Source organism: Schistosoma mansoni (assembly GCF_000237925.1).
Source record: "Schistosoma mansoni, WGS project CABG00000000 data, supercontig 0132, strain Puerto Rico, whole genome shotgun sequence".
In the NCBI taxonomy this organism is placed as follows: Eukaryota; Metazoa; Platyhelminthes; class Trematoda; order Strigeidida; family Schistosomatidae; genus Schistosoma; species Schistosoma mansoni.
The window spans coordinates 641,755-662,084 of NW_017386037.1; the positions used below are offsets into that span (position 1 = coordinate 641,755).

At 37.2% G+C, this 20,330-nt stretch overlaps 1 protein-coding gene across 1 annotated transcript in view; it reads right to left on the minus strand.

The window, feature by feature from the left end:
- Positions 1 to 15,699, minus strand: part of Smp_171310 (hypothetical protein) — a gene marked incomplete at both ends in the record, with an annotated part of 36,386 nt that extends 20,687 nt beyond the window's left edge. Inside the window, 6 exons of the mRNA XM_018789909.1 lie at positions 2,636 to 2,709; positions 3,451 to 3,552; positions 5,824 to 5,928; positions 9,299 to 9,356; positions 12,445 to 12,552; positions 15,676 to 15,699. Coding sequence (XP_018646425.1) covers positions 2,636 to 2,709; positions 3,451 to 3,552; positions 5,824 to 5,928; positions 9,299 to 9,356; positions 12,445 to 12,552; positions 15,676 to 15,699 — 471 coding nt within the window. The remainder of the gene's footprint in view (positions 1 to 2,635; positions 2,710 to 3,450; positions 3,553 to 5,823; positions 5,929 to 9,298; positions 9,357 to 12,444; positions 12,553 to 15,675) is intronic.
- Positions 15,700 to 20,330: the final 4,631 nt, after the last annotated feature.

Genomic DNA, 20,330 nt, shown 5'->3' on the forward strand with positions numbered 1-20,330 from the left:
TGAAATGAACTTTTCAAGGAACGATTATACTGCGCAGCAGTTTGTTCTCTTCTACTTTATGGCCGCAGAACGTGACCATTAAGAGTAGAAGATACTAGTAAGTTACTAGTGTTTGATCACAGACGTCTTAGAAATAGTTCTCACATCTACTGGAATCACCATGTAAGGAACAATTAAGTTAGACGCAAGGTATTAGGGAATGATGGTAGATCAGTTGATGAGGTTGGAAGTCTTCATTGACTAAGATAGTTGGGCCACGTGTTATATATGCCAGAATACCGATTACCACGACGCATTATGCTGACTAGTATTGGGGATGGTTGGCGGTCAAACCAAAACGTGGTATCAGTGCTTGAAGTCACGAACTTCTGGTCTTAGCCATGTTGGTAGATGCAGAATACTTGGTTGGGGTCCGCGTGACTATCGTGACCAAGGGTTGGAGACTGGGTGACATGGCTCAGGATCGACCACAATGGTGTGGTGTATACATTCCTTGTCTTCCCCTAAACTGTGATATTAAAATTACTTTGTATCTTCCTTTCTACCTACTAACTCTTCCTGTATTATATCTTTATACACAATCTTTATTTTATATATTGCTACCATTTAATTAGCTACTTCTATGAATATGGTGTTCATCTTGTTGTGCTAACGAGGTATAGCAACTTGGACCGTTGCATATATGTGCCTGGTTCTACGTTATAGCTGACTGACTAAACTATTCAATATATTTCAGTAGTATAACTAATATATAAAAATAGGTGAGGAAAAACTAAAAGTCATACGTATAAAGAAATTCAACATTTTGTATAACCGCTTTTTGAAGTTTTAAAACCTGTAATCATTCATATCTGTTAGTTTGAACAGCAAACCATACATTCATTCAGAGTGCGCGTCTCTTCCTATTTGGGACTCGTCAGCTGAGCGTACCTGCATCTCAGAGTTGATTTTCACTCTGGGACTCCAACCCAGTACCGTTTGCCCAAACGCCATCGCGTTATCCACCTAGTTATTAAGTCCTGATAGCCACCTGCAACTACATACAGCTGACGAGTCCCAAGTAGGATGAAACATGCGTCTTGGATTCCACTGCTAGCCACTATCCATCTTTGTTTATAATGCTTGTGACTTCAGGCAATATCGAGGTAATACGGGTAGTATGCATATAGGCCAATAAGAAACTGATCAGTTGTAGTCCTAAACACTAATGAGAAGATTCAAAACAAACAATACCAAATGATTTTGTTTTGTTTTTCAACTCATTTAAAAATACAAATTTCCTAAAATAACGATTATTATAAAGGTGTTATAATTGGTAATCCACTGTAGAAGCTTGATTTTATTTGATTATTCCATTTGAAATGTAACTCATAAGCACATACAATATTTACAGTTGTATAAAACTAATGATAACGAGTAAACGATCATTTGCTGTTATTAATGTTCTGGTTACCAATCGCCCTCGATTACATAGTTGAATTCATGTGTTGATTTAAGCTAGACCACCACTGAAAACCTGCAAGCGCTGGAGGACCGTTTCGTCCTAGTATGGGACGCCTTAGCGGCTCGCATTCACGATCCACAACTTGAATCCAGGACGTTCGGTCATGCAAGCAAACGTTTAACCTCTGACCACTGAGCTGGCATTCAACTATGTTAATGTCTTACTTCAACTAATCCACGAAACTGATGATCCGTTCGCCATTGTCTTAAGTGGGTTACTATCTCACAACAGACCTAGTTAAACTCTACTGGTCATTGCTTCTCACTAGACCTCCGGGAAATATCTCTTGAAGCCAGTCACTGTTGAACATATGTTGATTATTATCAGAAGAGGTTTTGTAGAGATTATAGTAATTTTATAGTTGAATTCTTCAGTAAATTGAATAGTATCACAATAGAACGAAACGGCCATCTAGTGCTTCCAAGTTTTCCACGGTAGTCAAGCTTTAATTGACTCATGAATTCAACTGTAAAATTACTAAAATCTTCACAAAACCCCTTCTTATACTATCATTTTCTTACCTGTTGTTAAGTGACGTTGGAATACAAATGGTGGATTTAAATCGGATAGGGAATGAAATAGATATCATCAATAGTTTGAATTGTAGATGATAATTGATTGATTTTATTGGGATATACTAATCGTGAAACCTGAAGACCGTCAGTGAGTACTCCTACGAAGTCAGATACTATGGCATAAACACCTGTTTAGTTCTTAATTGTTTACAATAGTTTCATAATTCATAAGAGTTTGTGATGAAAATTAACAATGATCTACAACAATCTTCACAAATCCCTTATCTCAAAATCACATTCTTACAATGAGTAGTGGTCAATGTTATACTTGTTCAGCCTATGATAAGATTTCGAACCTAATTGTAAGCATTAGCTCTCTTGTTAAAATTGCAGATATACTTTATCCCTAATCACCATATTCTGAGAAATATAGACAGACATGATAAGACTGAACAAAAGTTGGATAGAATTAGAAAAGAAGACCCATGACAGAATGGGTTGGAGAATGTTGGTCGGCGGCCTATGCTCCATTAGGAGTAACAGGCGTAAGTAAGTAAGTAAGTAATCATAAACTACAAAAAGGAACTCGTCCATACAACTGGAAACTGTAATTTACCTGTATCATTGATTGCTTTATAATCACTGCAAATAAGTGAATATAACCAAAGATGCGCAGTTTACTTGCATTTTCTATGAAAAAAATGTTTTGTTTTTGTTAATAAGGGAAAACTAATTTGTATACCATTATTTTGTAATCCACTGGAACTTTGAAATGATCGATTACGTTTTCTAGCTGTAAAATAAAATGAAATTTGTATCATTCAACCAAATTCACATTCCCCCCCCCCCAAAAAAGGGGGGATTCATATGTAATAGCTTCAATATATATTTCATTTGATTTGTGTGAGGGCTATGATACTGCCCAGGGGGTTTTCTTAGGGAACCACACCCGGAGCCTTTGACCCTAAAGATCTGATCCATAAGGCAGTGGGGCATCGTGAGGAGATGCAGCCCCATGGTAGCCGGTGACCAACGAATGATTCATACGCCATTTGTTCCCTCAGGATACTGGATCCCATTTGCACCATTGGTTTGGAATCAGGGTTTTCCAACTCCCCTAGGTGTACTTTCCATGTCCACCAACCCGGTTAAAGTGCCGGATATTCGCTTTTCGTCCTCTCAATTTCGTAAACAACACCTGTGACACGAGAAGGCAGTGAGTAGTACTTCCCTGGTAGAGGCTGTATATGCGTGGCCGTTTGAGAGCATTTCGATAGGGACGGTGGCCCCTCCTCACTCTTTGCCGTACCAGGGTACTAACTAGTTAGTTAGTTAGTTAGTTAGATAAATACACAATCTATTTACACTTGTAATTATAATATCATAATACAGAAATCCAATAAATCCAGAATAAAAATCCTATTTCCTTACCGTCTTTATTCTCCAAAGCTAATAGTTTCTTTTCACGTTCAACATCTGATTTCATAATATCTCCATATGGAAAATAATGTGTTATATATTGTGCACGTTCTTCTAGATTACAAAAGAAAATAGTATAGAAGTAAAATCGATAAGTTTATTGATGAAGTTTCTGACAATTACATACGCACTGCTGAGGAGTCTCACAATAGGACGAAACGGCCGTCCAGTACTTCCAGGTTTTCTCTAATGGTCTAGCTTCAATTGACTGACGCTTTCAACTATGAAAATCACATAACCCCTTATAAACATCCCTATCCTTTTTTTGATAATAAATTAGTTGTAAGAATGTAAGAAATACTATTTCATTCCTGGCATCCAATAAGTCACTTGTCTTACTTGAATATTGAAGGCATCGAATAATACTGAATTGAAAGTAAATTCATCTGAAGAATTTCAAACCAGATAAAGTACTCTTTATATATGATTGATTAACGGGAACTCCTCAGCTATTCATTCTAACAAACTATTGATTTGGAACTAGCCATTTGTTTGAATTAGAAAAAGATGTTGCAAGTGGATTGGACATACATTAAAGAAATTACCAAACTGCATTACGAGGCAAGCGCTAACTTGGAATCCGGAAGGGAAACGGAAAAGAGGAAGGCCAAAAAACACATTACGCCGGGAAATAGAAGCAGATATGAAAACGATGAATAACAACTGGAAAGAAGTGGAAAGGATTGCCCAGGACAGAGTTGGAGGGAGAATGCTGGTGAGCGGCCTATGCTCCTCCACGAGGGTAACAGGGGTAAGTAAGTAAGTATTTGTTTGAATATGATAAAAGTTATTCATACAAATGAATTGTAGCTAATTTCTAGTCATTGGTTACAAAGTCACAATCCTGATCTTAGGACCGGCTTAATTACTACAAATACATTCTTTATCTGTCTACCAGGTTTTTCAAAAACATCGGTAAAAATCAAATTTACTTTACCTTCTATATCACTAACAGCACAACTCACAAACTTGGTAATTCGGTTGTTTTACATGACTGACGAGTTGTAGAAATTCCCCCCCCCTAAGCCTTCAAATAGAGCAACAGAAAGGTGGTTAAGAGTCTCTATAAAAGGTCTATATGTTTATGTATATCTAATTTCAGAAGAATCTCTAAAGTTCTAAAGAACGTCTAACCGGTGAGGTCCATTTCCTTTTAGCAGTGAAGCAAATATCGCAGATAGCAATACCAAATCAAAATTAAACCAGTGCCCTCAGGCACTTCCTGATATACAACCGTTGTCTAGCTGAAGTCAGTTAATGATTTTTAATATTTTTAAACTCAATAACTAGCATAAACTCCTTTTTTTAATAATGATAGCTATATAGAAAAGTGGGAGGCAAAATCCGACTCACACGTCCTCGCCGTGACTCATGGATCATGGCAACCATACCATGTACTAACGTGAGCGGTAATGTGGGTGGTGGAGATCGGTCTAATTAACCACTTTACCAATACCCGCAAACGATTACGAATGCTACAAAGAGTCATTGCATGACTATTGAGGGTTCAAAAGTGTGATAAAAAAAATGAGTCTACCCAAAAAAAAATAATAAAAAATTAAAACAAAAATGAGTTGTGAGTATTATGTAATGGTTCTGCGTAAGCAGTGCAGAAACAGCTATCCCGCCCCGGTAGTTGTGCCGTGCTTAAATGTAGCACTTTTCTCCAGAAGGGCCTACTAGGCTTCACCATTCTTATGGCTGTATAGAAAAGTAACCTAAAGTACTACAAAATGATTGTTCCATGGAATAATAAATGAGGTTTATGACGGTTTTTTTGAATTTCATAGTTAACATCATGGACTGATATTAGTTAGACAAATATTAAAAACCAGGAAACATTAAGCAGCCGTTTCGTCTTGGTATGTTGCTCCTCAGCACTGTTTATAAGGTTCAGGAAATCTCCCTTACAGTAATTATTCTTGTGCTTCCAATGGTAATCTCGGAGTTCTAATGAAAAGCAGTGACCGGCAGATTTAGACCATGTCGTATATAAGATAGTTATTCATCGAGTAAATTGCAATACGGTGGTGTGATATTGCAAATTGATTAAACTTAACCAATGCAAACCTTTGGATGCTGACTCGGTGGTTTGAAGGTTGAACATTTGCGGGTTTGATCCCAAGTAACGAGATCATGGTTAGGCATTCCTGAGGGGTCCGATACTAGGACCAAAATTACTTTCCAGTGTTGCCTAGTTCCCGATATTTCTTTAACCAAGATCAGTCTAAGATGTTAACTATGTCTAACCTTAAATTAACATTAAACTACTATGCACACAAAAACAACTAACCATAATAATGATTAAACCAATCATTTACTAACCTTTAGTTAATGTATTTAATAGGGCAGATTGATATAATAAATTTTGTTGTTGAAATTGTTGAAGCATCATCATTTTCATGAAACTTTCCATATCATTTTTTCGATCTATAATAAGTTATAAGTAGTATATATCATGAGTCAAGAGTAGAATATCTGGCAGTAGAAGATTAAGAAAAACAGAAACACAAAGCAATTGGTATGGAGATAAAGGGACAGTAAAGTCTGAGACAAGATTTTAGTAAGATGTTCTGTAAGTTTGTCTTTTGTAGTACATCCGGTTGTCCCCACTGACGTTCATGTTCACTACATTAATGCTATTAATAATGTAGTGAACGAGAACTCAGGTGGGGGCAACCAATTTTTTCCTAAAATATGGGAACCATACATTAAATACTTCGTTTGCAAATCATCCGTCTAATTGTCTTTCACATCCTTCGTAATTCTTCCACTCCTCAATTTCCTTTATGTTTCTCTCTCTCTCTATTTTCTTCAGTTCATTCTTCCCAACCTCCTTTTAACAGGTATTCCATTTCTGATCAGTGTTGCATACTACTTATGTATGTCTACATAAGCAGCACACACCACACTATTATTATTATTGTTACTAGCTAATTGAGGCTATTTAAGAGTCAATAATGTGATGTGTTATATCCCCTGGTGAATTATGAATGGTAACTATAAGGACTATTTATCGACCAATGTATTATGCCTATTTCCTATTGTACAATTATTACGTAACTAAACTATTCATATTCGTATTTCTCTTATCATGATCTTTATTTTGATCTTTGATTTATTATCATACAAATCTTGAGTTATAATCAGTTTATTGATTACTTTGGTTTGTATAAAAACTCAGTATGTTTGTAAATAATGATTCATATTGCCGAGGCTGTTATTTGTGTTCTGCACTTAACGGGCTGGCCTAGGCAGATAGGAAGGGCCGATAAGCAATCAAGACTGCTCGTACGATTTCAAGTATCATCATTGGCGTCCGATCAATAAATCCACTACCTCTCTAACTGCACATTCATATAAATTACGAATCCATACGTTATAACATGATGACATCGAAAAAAGTGATATGGAGAGCCAATCAGAAGTAACCCGAAGGATAAATGCGTTTCATTGGCTAAGAGATGGACCAATTTCCTAAGGATTAGAGTGGTATACATATCAAAGAGGATTTGTGTATTTTATTCGTTAACCCAATACACTTTATCTCTCACTCTTGTGTTTTTGATCAAGTAGTCAGTTGAGGCAGTTAGCTCATAGCACACCGTATAATATCAGTACCCTTCACAACTATAAGAAATTCAGCTAATACATCCTTGACTTGATCAAGCAGGAAGTTGTATATTTCGTCTACATTCATGTATGCAGTGGAAATTTTCAATACAAATGTCAAGATAGTTCTACTGTATGGGGCAGAAATGTGGAGAACTACGAAATCCATCACCCAGAAGATAAAAGTGTTTATTAACAGCTGTCCACGCAAGATACTTCGGATCCATTGGCCAGACACTATCAGCAAGATTCTACTGTGGGAGACAACAAACAAGATTCCAGTGTATGAAGAAATGAGGAAGAAGCGATGGAAGTGGATTGGGCACACTTTGAGGAAATCACCCAATCGCGTCACAAGACAAGCCCTCACATGAAATCCTGTAGGCCAAAGGAGAAGAGGAAGACCTTAGAACACATTACTGGGAGAAATATAGACAGACATGAAGAGAATGAACCAAAACTGAATAGAACTAGAAAAGAAGGCCCATGACAGAGTGCGTTGGAGAATGTTAGTCGGCGGCCTATGCTCGATTGGGAGTAACAGGAGTAAGTAAGTAAGTAATTGGAAAGTTACCTACATGCTATAACTCGTATACCGGTGGTAGTGATTTGAATAGTAAAGAGCATATTCCGAATTAAACAAATGTTCTTAAATTTGAAGTGGTTCAAGAGTTAAAGCAAAAGTCATTCGAAAAACAATGACCTCATTTATTTAGTTCTCTTACTTCATAAAATAACAGTCATGAGAGTTTATATAATACCATGTAATATCCTGGGTGATAGTCTAAGTAATCTTGATTGGTAGGTCATGGGTTCGAATCTCGTGAGACGAGGTGGTAGGTGAGCACTGCTGAGGAGTCCCGTAATAGAACGAAACGGCCGTCCAGTGTTTCCAGGCTTTCCCTGGTGATCTAGCTTCAATTGATTCATGCTTTCAACAATGATAATCTTGATTCATTTTAAATGTCTTTATTCATTTGTTAAATAAAGAATAAGTCCCGTCTTTTCGTTACGTTAATGTATGTTTAAAATTATTCAATCACTTTTTTAAACATACAACCAGGTAGTGTTTTTTAGCGAGTTAGTTTTCTACGGGATGGAGTTGCTAATTCCATACCCAATCCTCCTCCTTTATCCGGGCTTGGGACCGGCAGTAGCCCCTGGAGGGGCTACAGGCGGAGTTATACAACCAGGTAACTTACTCAATAATTCGTGAATGTTTTAGTTTGTGGTTTATAAAGAGCTAAAGTTTCCTATTTATGTATTGTTGGTGAGTGAAAACCGACTGAAAATCTAAATATAGCGGTTACCTATTTATTGTTTTAACCTACCTGATAGTTAGTTAATATCGGTCTTTGTAGTTTCCTATCTGTCTGCTAAAATATGTGATAAAATAGTAAATGGTATGCCTACTTGAAATGTAAAAGTTGTATTGTTATAAGTTCAGATTTTTAGTATTCCCATCGCTAATTGTTATGTCGAAATCGGTATTTATTTATACTTATGAAACTAGGAACCACTGCAACTCCCACGAAGCAAAATTAAAACATAAAGACTGGTACGAGTGAAGATTTATTAAACACAAAACGCAACGACCCTGGTCGTTTATATTTTGATTGAGATCATGAATCGATCGATGTTAGACAACCATTGAAAACCTGAAAGGATTGGACGGCCGTTTCGTCCCATTGTGGGACCCCTCAGAAGTGCACATCCACGATCTCGCTTCGCCAGATCGTCCAGTGCTTCCAGGTTTTCCATGATGGTCTAGCTTTAATTGACTCATGATCTCAACTATTAAAATTACTATAATATCTACAAAAACCTCTTCTGATATTATTCAACATATGCAGTTCTAGTGTGAAGCAGTGACCAGTGGAGTTCAACCCTGTCTGTTGTGAGATAGTAAATCACTAAGGACAATGGTGGATGTGTCGCTCAATTTCGCGGATTGATTGAAGTTAGACATCAACACTGTTGGATACCGAGTCATTGGTCTAGAGGTTAAGCTCTCGCGTCCGAGACCGAATAAAACATCACACTGGAAACAAAGCAAATATTACACTGAATAATCATCATATTGATTTAAATAAACGGAAGTCATGTTAACCAAAGATAACATTGAGTTAAACAATTTAATTTTGCCTCGTTCATCCCAATAATTATCTTGTATAATATTAAAACTAACCTACATCAGTTGTTGTTTGTATTGATCGGCTGGATGATTCTGTATATTGTTTTAATGCCTATATGGATCACAAATAAAACACAAAAATACCCTATGTTAATGAACACGAAAAATAAATTAACATTTGATTAGTTACTTCTAATAACCAAAAAGGGTATAAAGACCCATATGAAAGCAAACTATTTTACGTATTGTAAGCAAAGATGGATAGTGGCTGGCAGTGGAATCCAGGACCCGCGTTTCGTCCTCTTTGGGACTCGTCAGTTGGATATACCTGCATCTAAGAGTTGATGTTCACTCTGGGACTCTGGGAAGATTCAAATAAACAATACTAAGTGAATTTAAACTTCACCTCATTGCACAAGTAAGCGGCTATCAGGACTCAGAAACCAAGTGGATAACGTGATGGCGTTTGAGGCGAAAGGTACTGGGTTCGAGTCTCAGAGTGAAAATCAACTCAGATGCAGGTACATCTAGCTGACGAGTCCCAATTGAAACGAAACGCGCGTCAAACTGGATTCCACTGCTAGCCACTATCCATCATTGTTTACCATGCTTGTGAATTAAGGCTATATCGAGTCAATGCGCACAGCATGCACATATGCCAATTAGAGACTGATCAATTGCAGTCCTAAACATCAATGGTAAGATTTAAACAAGCAATACTAAGTGAATATTATTTTACATATGTTAATTGCACAACTTGTCTCTTTCTTATTAATAGAAGTGATAAATTGTCAACAATTACTATAGTTAGGTTGAATTTCTTCATGTAAAAGAAGATTTTCACTAACAAGACAGATAAACAGTTGGTAGATAATGCACAACAAGTGGGTCGCTCAAATCCCAAATTACAGTTACTATGGAGAAGCTATCACTATCAAGTATTTCCGATGTGACCTCCGTTTACAGAAGGAAAGTATGGTTAACAACTGTTTACTGTAGCAACAGTAGTAGTCCAGAAACAATTTAACAAATTATATAATCCCTTTTTTTACTAATCTACTAACTTTCACTCACTGGGATACGTTTTACAACTGGGTAGTTCAATCGAAACATCAATTACTTTTATCATTAGTTATGACTTTATCTTAACTACATATATGACTAGCTATCCTATATATACATATACATTGATCTCAACTTCCAGTCTTTAGTTTGCTTGTTTTATAGTTTGCAGTGGACTTCAGGAGTCCCTTTACTCTGTATTGAGGATTAGTCACCTAGATGTGGTTGAATCTCAGTTTTGAGTTTCACACAAAGAATCAAATCTTGTACCTGTCAGTTTAAATGCTAACTCATTATTCACCAAAGTACCAAGTCCAAATTACCAATAACTTGATCAGCGGGTATGAAATTACAGATTAGTTTCTAATTAAAAGGCATTGTTGAGACATTATTTCAGGATACTATATTCCAAAAATGAATGATAAATCACAGTGTAGGGCCAGTGAAATGTCACTGAACCCTTAGCCAAATCATCCGGCAGCTGGGTCACTAAATATCGAACAGATCATCGATCCCCGTCAAGGTCAAGGACAATCAACGCGCATCAGTTAATCATACGCCATGGACTGGCCCATGCGGCAGTGGTTCCACTTTCGCTTGTATCTACTTTAACTAATATATTCTTGCAATAACGTCCTTTGTGTTGAACAGTCTTCAGAGCATCCATGATCCCTTGATGTGTCGATGAGGCAATCCACGTAAGGTGCTGGTTGCGAGGTGTAACTTCGAAGTTAGATTGTTCGTTACACCGTTCCCGTCTTACTCGAGTAGGCCCCCAATCATTCGACATAGACCATCAACGTTGATGTTCTACAACAGCTTTGAATATTGAAAACCATTACTAATGATTTATATTACCATCTTTATGTTTTAATTTTCCGAACTGTTATCTCTTTACGAACTTGTATAATTGTTCTTTATGTCATACTCTTGTAAAATTCCATACAACGACGAAATAAATGTCCAATGCTGTTTAATTTTCAACGGTATTCAAATGATGTCAGTTCGTGGCAAAAACTTGTAATGACCTACTTTGGTATAATGGAAACAATTATTAATATAACCAATTGTACCAGTGATTGTTTTACTGTACTTGTTTGTTTAACTGTATCAAAGACACTTTTCCTTCTGTTGCCTGTGACCTCGCACGAACTCGCTTACGCTCGGCAGTTCCGCTTGTAAACTTTGGCACGTCTCGGTATTCTTTTGATACCACGAGATCGCCAACAAATATATCTTATTTCAAACGTCAACAGCCTTCTGATATTTGGCCTACCGAGGGGTCCAAATCGATACATTGTACGTAATCTTCCTGTAGTGGTGATTATAATCAATTGCGACTCGACAGCAGTTACAAACTATCTATAAAAATGGTATTCATTGTTTTTAGGATTTTGTTTTCAATCTCTAACTACGTCAACACATGATGGACATGACAGTAATTCATTTACACTGGTGATCAACATTAGAACTTAATCAACAGAACGAGATTAGCACTAGAGAATATGTACTAATGAAAAATCTCAAGCCAAAATGAAATAGCTGTTCATTAGTTAGTGATGAAACTGAAGATACCACAGGTATTGTAGTTTGACAACACTTTATCAGTAACACCTTCTAAAATTGAATCGCGCTCACCCAATAAAATCAAAAGTCAGAAATGAGGAGCTTCAGAGATATATTTGATAGATTATCAATATATCGAGAGGCGACTGATCTAAACTGCCTATTAATCGCAGAAGGCATTGAGCATGCCGTTCCAAATCATGATCTGGTGTGGATGCATGACCTAGCGCCCTTCAGCTAGATGAGTTCATTAAAACTAATGTGATCAACATCCAATATCGAACACTTACAAACCAAATGATGAAAAACAAATTATAAATTTCATAGTAAGCAAAGATAGATAGTGGCTAACAGTGGAATCCAGTTTGACGCACGTTTCGTCCTATTTCGCACTCGTCAGCTGGATGTACCTACATCTCAGAGTTGATGTTCACTCTGAGACTCCAACCCAGTAGTACCTTTCGCTTCAAACGCCATCGCGTTATTCACTCGGTCACTGAGTCCTGATAGCCACTTGCTTGTGCAATACTAAATGAATATAAGTTTCATATCTTTTTTTATAAAATTCTTACTTTAATATTTTCATATGCTTGACGATATCTTGCATTATTTAATTCTATATGCATTTCCAATTTATTATCATCCATTTGTAAAGGATATTTTCGATATTTATCTAATTCCTATAGAGGTATCAATGAAAATGAGTTATTGAGTAAGTAATATATCATAACTATTTGTATCCGACTAAGATGATCTTTGACTAATTCATCAAGCATTCTAAGATGGTTTATGGTACAATTTTGAACTTTATATGCCTTAATATACTCATAGATAGATCTATATAGACTTTTTAAGGATAGAGTGTCCTTGAAATGATCTCAGTTTAGTGACCTTAAGTATACTCACAGGTTTGGTGTTAAACACACACACACACACACATAGTTATTATGATGACATTTCTAATGGATCAATCAGTAAGTGTTGTTTTCAGATCAAATTTATTACTCATTAAGAATTGATTTTTATAGTTGAAATCATGAGTCAATTGAAGCTAGACTACCATGGAAAACCTGGAAGCACTGGATGGTCGTTTCGTCCTATTGTGGGACTCCTTAGCAGTGCGCATCCACGATCCCACCTGGCGAGATGCCGACTTACTGATCTATCGGTTAAGTGCTCTGGCGCGAGACTGGTAGGTTTTTGGTTCGAATCTCATGGGGCGGGATGTAAATACTGAAATCTCCACAAAACCCCTAAAGATTGATTTGTTTATTTTTAATTCTAATCTTTGAATAAGTAATAAATAAGTAATATCAGTAGGATATGTTTAAAATTGCGGAAAATACTTTTATTATTCTTTTCTACTAACTACCAACTACACGAGGTAGTTTTCAAATTATAGGCGGCAAATAGGAAACAGAGGGCTACATATGGTAAGCAATATATGTATCTTAACATAGGTTTAAACAAACCCATTAACTGGATTTCCGTTGTTGCAGATGTTTCCACGCCAATCGTTGGTATAGAACTGCTACAATACCATGACTTACTCGTAAACACAAACAAACAGAAGTTACTGGACACTGATACTAAATCATATGTTTGTGCAATTTTTTTTTCTGGTTGTAGCTTATCCCTGGTCACAATTGAACAAATGATCTATCCGTCTTTCAAACAGACACTTGACAAGTATCTTGAATCGTAAAAAACATGACCGAAACTACCGTGTGTAACCATCAACTTTAAACATCATATCACGACTAAAGGACCACCTGTATTATCAAAAGCGCGTCAATCAGATCCCGAAAAGCCAAGGTTGGCCAAAGACGATTTCGAACACATGATAGACTTGGGAATTATTCGGCCATCGAACAGCCTGTGGGGATCTCCTTCGTATATGGCCTCTAGAAAAGATAGTATTGATTGGTGTCCAACTGGTGATTATCGAAGACTTAACAAGAAAACCACTACCGATTGCAGCATATTCACTACCTGACAGCTACCTCAAAATATACAAGTGGTTTCTCGAAAACCATCACTTGACACGGGAAGGTCACCAATGGTAAAGGTGATAACTAATGATTGGTATGGCATGGTTCAGCCTTACAGGAGTGGTCATTCTTGTGCAATTCATACCTTTACAAATCAAATATATATTGTTCTATCCCGATCCCAAATGTGTTCTTCAGAAGTACCAAAAATCGTACTGCTGATTTTCACGATAGGACGAGTCAGTGTAAATAATAACGTGATTTCCACGTAGGATCTCATAGACTAGGTAGTCACATCATTACAAATTTACAATATTGGGATTAGGTCTATCATTATATTTGCACTAGTACAGAACTAAGACTGAGATTCGACATTGGTGAGACAGACTGAAGAAAACCTGCCTATTATCGATTCTCATATTCATTTTAGCTTTACAGACTGATTCCTACTTACGTCAGCCCATTTTTCTATTAGTCTGTTGACTAATGCTCACTTATATTGTCATATTTTGATATTGGTTAGTACTCAGCTTACTTGATCGTTCGATACCAATAACTGACTATATATATTTATGTGTAGCTATGATGGTACATTTACATGCTTCAGTGAAATAAACTTGCTAATACATCAAGCACTAACAAATATGGCATTAATCAATGTAAATACACATAGGTTAGCAATTAATATAAGCGAGGTCTGTATAGTTATTTGGATCAGATTCTCCACTTGACATTCTACGCTATTTTAAACCATGGATTATCTCTTAATATGTTTTCTTCCGACCACTACCTGCCTAGTTTCTAATTTTCGAGTTCCATTGCGAAAAAACGAGGACAATGTTCCGAAAACTTACGATGGTTCATACAGTGACAACCACATATTTATCTGGACTCTTGAATTGTACTGAATCGACCGAATGACAAAAAGTCAACAACATCAAGCACCCTGCACTACTCTGCATATTTAGTTTGGTTCCCTTTTGGTCTATACTATGCCACAATTGACTTTCTATGTGCCTAATCTATTGGATAATCTCAATCACGGAAATAATTCAAGAGAGTTCTATTATTTATTGAGTGATTTATTATGCTTACGATACTTCTTAACATGTATATATTTTCTCTCTCAGACTATCCATATATATGTTATTGTTATATCTAGAGCTTTGATTCTAACTATGCCGCGTACTACTAGACTACTTGAACGATCGAACCCGCAACGTCACAAGAGAGAAGACAGAAGACTAGTAAGTAGGAATTTTATTCGCCAAAACAGTTTCAAAATATAGTACAGAAATCTCATGTATTTATAGTTTTTTGACTGAGAGTAAATCATCATTTCGGACAATCAATAGGCACATAGGGGGTCATTCTTATCCATCCAATGGGGAAGCTACATGTCGACATTCTAGAATATTCTCCCAGCAGTGATTGGATGGAATGTCTTCGGCTCTTTCTGGGCTTCTTGAGGCTTCCTAGAGTTTACCAACGAGCCATCCCTACAGTTATATAAGCCACTTCCAAAAACCATTTTTACACATATATTTAATAGCTTTATACGGCAACATACTACTATGAAAAAAAGTGTTGTTTTCAGGCGGAGCATATTAGGTTCAAAATTAATCTGACACTTCTTAGTTCTAAGTACCATTGCTAAGTATTCATCAATATCACTAATTTAACTACGGTAAATTCTTATGAAAAGTCTGTATTATCTGCATCATTTTTCTAACCGTATTGACATAATTTATGTCTAAAATTTTAAATTCTTTTGCTAGGCATCTCAATTTTCTACAATCGACATCAACTTACACGTCTACATAACTTACACTGCATTGTGTCACCTCTATGCCATCGGAATTTAGCAACTATTTGAATAACTTTCAACATTTTCTACCAAACTCATCACAGTTGTTATTGCTATACGTTATTAGGTCTAAAAGACGTTTAACAGTTGAGATAATAAAGCTACCTTATTAAAGTAACGCTGTGTACTACTATAATAATTAAACTATCAAGTGGTTGTTAGTCATTCAAGCGTTCAAGATAAACATTCTAGAGCCCACTACGAAAATTACCACTAAGTGAACAAATATTTCTGGAACGTAACTTGTAATATGATAAAGCAACTCGGATTCAATTATACCACAAACTTTTGATATTTCAAAATCCCTAAAACAACAATACCTTGTAGTGACCTGCTTTTCTCGACGAGAACGTTTAATGGAAGAAATTATTATAAACAATTGTACCAGTGATTGTTTCACTGTACTCGTTGTTGTTTAACCGTATCAAAATCACTTTTAGTTCGGTCGCCCGCCTTGTCCGTTCGAACTTTCTTACGCTCTGCCCTTATTGCCTGCACTCGTTGGCACGTCTCGGTATTCTTTCGATACCACGAGATTGCCAATAAATATACTCTATCTGGACCAGTTACAGTCTTCTGGTTTGCGAGTCATCAAAGGGACCAAGTCGTATTTGGGCACGTAATCTCATTGTAGTGGTGATCATAGTCAAACAAGACTTGACGCCATCTACAACCTATTTTTCACTGGCTAATCCTAATCAACACTCTAACAAGTTACTCGTAACAGTTGCCGGATATTTTCACAAAGCATTGTCATGACTTAACAATCATACAATATGATTAATAAAATTGATGAATCTATTAGCAAACTATGTCGGTAAATTGACTTAAAGTTATCATAAGTGTTGTTCTCTCGCGGCTATCTTTAGCTATTATAGATTATTTCAATTATGCTTCTCTATCATTTGCTCATTTAGTAAACCTTCTAACACCTTAGTGGTCTAATTGGAGGTTTAGCGACACAATCATACACGTACATCATCAGTATAAGCAGTCGAACAAATCTCTTTCAAACTGAAAACATCACTGTCGAGTTTACCCCAACACAATCTAAGGTTCATGTCATTAAATATGCCACAAGTATTCGGAGTTTGACAACGCCTTAACCAGTAACACCTTTATAATTGGAGTACGCAAACCCAGTCAAATCAGAAGTCAGGAATGAAGAGGCTTGAAGATATATTTGGAAAGCTGTCGGTACACCGAGGAAACTTTTGATCTAAACTGGCTAGTAGGTGAAAGGGGGTTTTAGCACGGTATACTCATTCGTGGTCTGGTGCGGACGCATGGTCGAGAGACTTTCGATAAGGGAGTCCAGTAAAACTAATGCGGCCAGAGTCAGATGTCGAAGACTCACAGAGCTATTGATTTTATGGACTTATTTACCGCTACACCATTATCATAAACATGAGCTGGGTGTTGTACTCTGCTTGGTAACATCTTATGCTCTCCCCGGTAATCACATTAACAAAACTCACTATTTATCATATTGTAGTGAGTGATTTTGCCGAAAGCATAGCACAACAATGTCACCTATATTTTGGGCACATATGCATAGTTGATCTCAAAACCTAATCACTCAATTTCATACGAATTTATCTCTATATTATTCCAAACTTGATACTTGCTACTGACTTGTATAATCCATCAGTCTGTAAATATGAATATAAATAATCAGTTTATTGCGCATCAAAACATCAAGTCTAGAGAAGGTCTCTCACGTACCCAGTCTTTGGTGACAAGAATAGTAGGTTGGTGGACCTCTTTTAATCCTTACAGTTTGCCTTCCATTGAAGGTACAGCTTCTCCTCGAAAATGTACACTGATGAGGCTAACACCACTTATAAAGGCAAGGCGTTCCAGCAATCAACCACTCGGTAAGAAAAACGGGAAAGCACTTTAAGTTTTCTAGATAGCGGTTTGTGAACCGTCTTGCTATGACCCCGGAGAATGAGCAAAAAGATAGGACATATTAGCACCCAAATCGTAATTAAAGATAGGAAATGCCAATGTCAGGTCAACTCGAGTCCTAGAATATGACGAGGGTAAAATGGTAAGGCGTTTTAGCCGCGCATCATAAGGGAGTTTATAAAGACCCTTCATCACCTTTGTTGCCACATGCTGAACACGCTCAAGTGAGTAAGCATCCTTAATCAGACATGGGCCAGATGTTTGTATACAGTACTCTGTGTGGTCTTACATAGGTAGTTTATAAAATTCGACACATATCGTCGCAGCATTTGAATGCTCAAGTAAGTGACCTGAGCGTAAGAAACCCTTTGACAGCAACTGCGTTGCAATGCGGTTGTTCTTAAGTCGCGACTTCTTATGACTCCCAAGTCTTTATGTTTCTGAACACATGAAAGAGATGTACCATCAGTAGTATACTGGCAACTATTACCGTATCCGTGGTGCATGAGCACACTCTTCTTAGAATTAGCTTCAAATCCCCAACTTCGAGCCCATCTAACTAATCTATCTATTTCAGCTTGGAGATCAAAATGATCAGCCTCACTTCTTATTGTTCTCCAGGTTTTGACATCATCCCCAAACAAAAATGTCGACGACTTAAGCGATCGCGTTAATCCATTGACGTAGAGAAGGAGAATTAGGGGGCCTAAGATTATGCCTTGGAGTACACCACTTTTCACTACCTTTCGTTAGGATAGCGATTCATCAACCCACATTCTCTGTCTGAGCTCACATAAGAAGCTTCCCATCCATTATAGTACGGCACCTGTTACTTCGAAGCTCGAGAACTTCTGCATAAGATCCAAGTCTGAAACCTTGTCAAACGCTTTGCTAAAGTCCGTGAATATCACATTTACAGACCGGCCGTTATCTTAGACCGCTGTCTAATTCCCTCTTACCATACGTTCGTTAGACATGAATTCCTTTTTCAAAACCCGTTTTGCTCGGGAGTTAATAGACTGTATGATTCTATGTGACTTCGTAACTTAACCCGAATCAACTTTTTAAGCAACCCAAATACCATGCCGGTTAGACTGACAGTTCGCTAGTTAAATACGATCTGTCTCTGGTCATCTTTCAATATACGACTGACTATAGAGTCATTCATATCTCTAGAAAGTTGAGTAAGTGAAAGGGACATGTTGAAGAGCGTCGCGAGTGGTCTTGAAATAGTGTTCACAAAAGATGACAGTAGTCGTGCATATAACCGATCAGAGCACGGTATCTTACAAGGTTTTAGGTTAGTGATCAATGGAGGAACAGTTTCCTCAGTCAGATGTACGGGTCCTATGATTAGCATCTCCGTGTGATTAGGACAAATAGTCGTCACACTACACGTAGAGTAGACTTCAATAAAATAGTCAGAAAAAGTCTCAGAGTCTGCTAGATCTGATTCACCTAGTAAATCTAAATTTCCGTGTAACAATATTCGGGGGAATACCATAATTACGTTTTGTTCTCCATTTAATGTACGAAAACAACCGTTTCGGACAAGTATGGCTATCATATCCCAAACAGTCTCTTGTAAATAGTACGACATCTAGCTATGGTCTTTTTACATGTATTTTGGATTTTTGATTTCACACATATATGATTCTTATCCCGTTGACAAGAATAAGTCCCAGATGTGTTTCATACGCTTCAGCAGCCTTTGGGTTTCCTTATTGATCCATGGTGTGATAGCCTACCTATTGGTCATGGGATAAAGGGTGATGTTACGGGCTCGATCGATCCGTCAGCATCGACCGACCAGTCATACGGGATAGCACAGTCTCTGGTTGCTGGAATATTAGCTCTCCAGATATTGGGACGGGGTGGAACAAATACATATTGCATGCCATGTGTCCGAAAATTAAAGTGAAGTACAACGTCATCGTTATTCACTAGTGGAGGAAGGTGCTGAGTGTCGACGACATCTTCGCAGTGGTGTGTGAGAACAAGGTCCAGCAATGAGGGTTTGTTCCAAGTTAATATTTGTTAGATTCTACAATACTTTGTACAAATGCACACTGAATAATTGTTGATAGAAAGTCGCTATCAAAACCCCCTCCTGAGGCTGTGAGCTCTATCCAGTTGATACGTGGTGCGTTGAAGCCACCAGAGATGAGATAACATTCTGGCTTACTTCAAGAACAGATGTGTCTTATGATAAAGTCGTCAGCAAGACAACACTGACCACGATATATCCCTCCTATAGTCACTAACCCGTGTCTAGATCTAATTGTACGAAATGCTACCTCACATGTACCTCTAACAAAAAGTCTCCGAAATGATTGATTATATACATACTTTATCCCCAACATATAACACTTAACCTCCTCCCTTGCGATTTATAACTATCACTTCTAATGCAGATTAAGCCTGCAATGATGGGAGAACAGTCTATATCTACGGTGAGCCAATTTTCTGTGACAATTATATCTGAACTTAATTCATCCATCATCATACTTGGCTCAGACATTTCATTTTGAAGACTACGGGCATTAGTGTAGCACACACTTAAGGTGTTTTAAAAAAATCATGCGTTCTACTCATACAGGTCTCATAAGTATTTTTTTCCAGGACCTGACTACCCGAAAACCCTTAATCGTAAGGTTCATTTCGCCATTTAGCTTTCGAGCTCTTAACT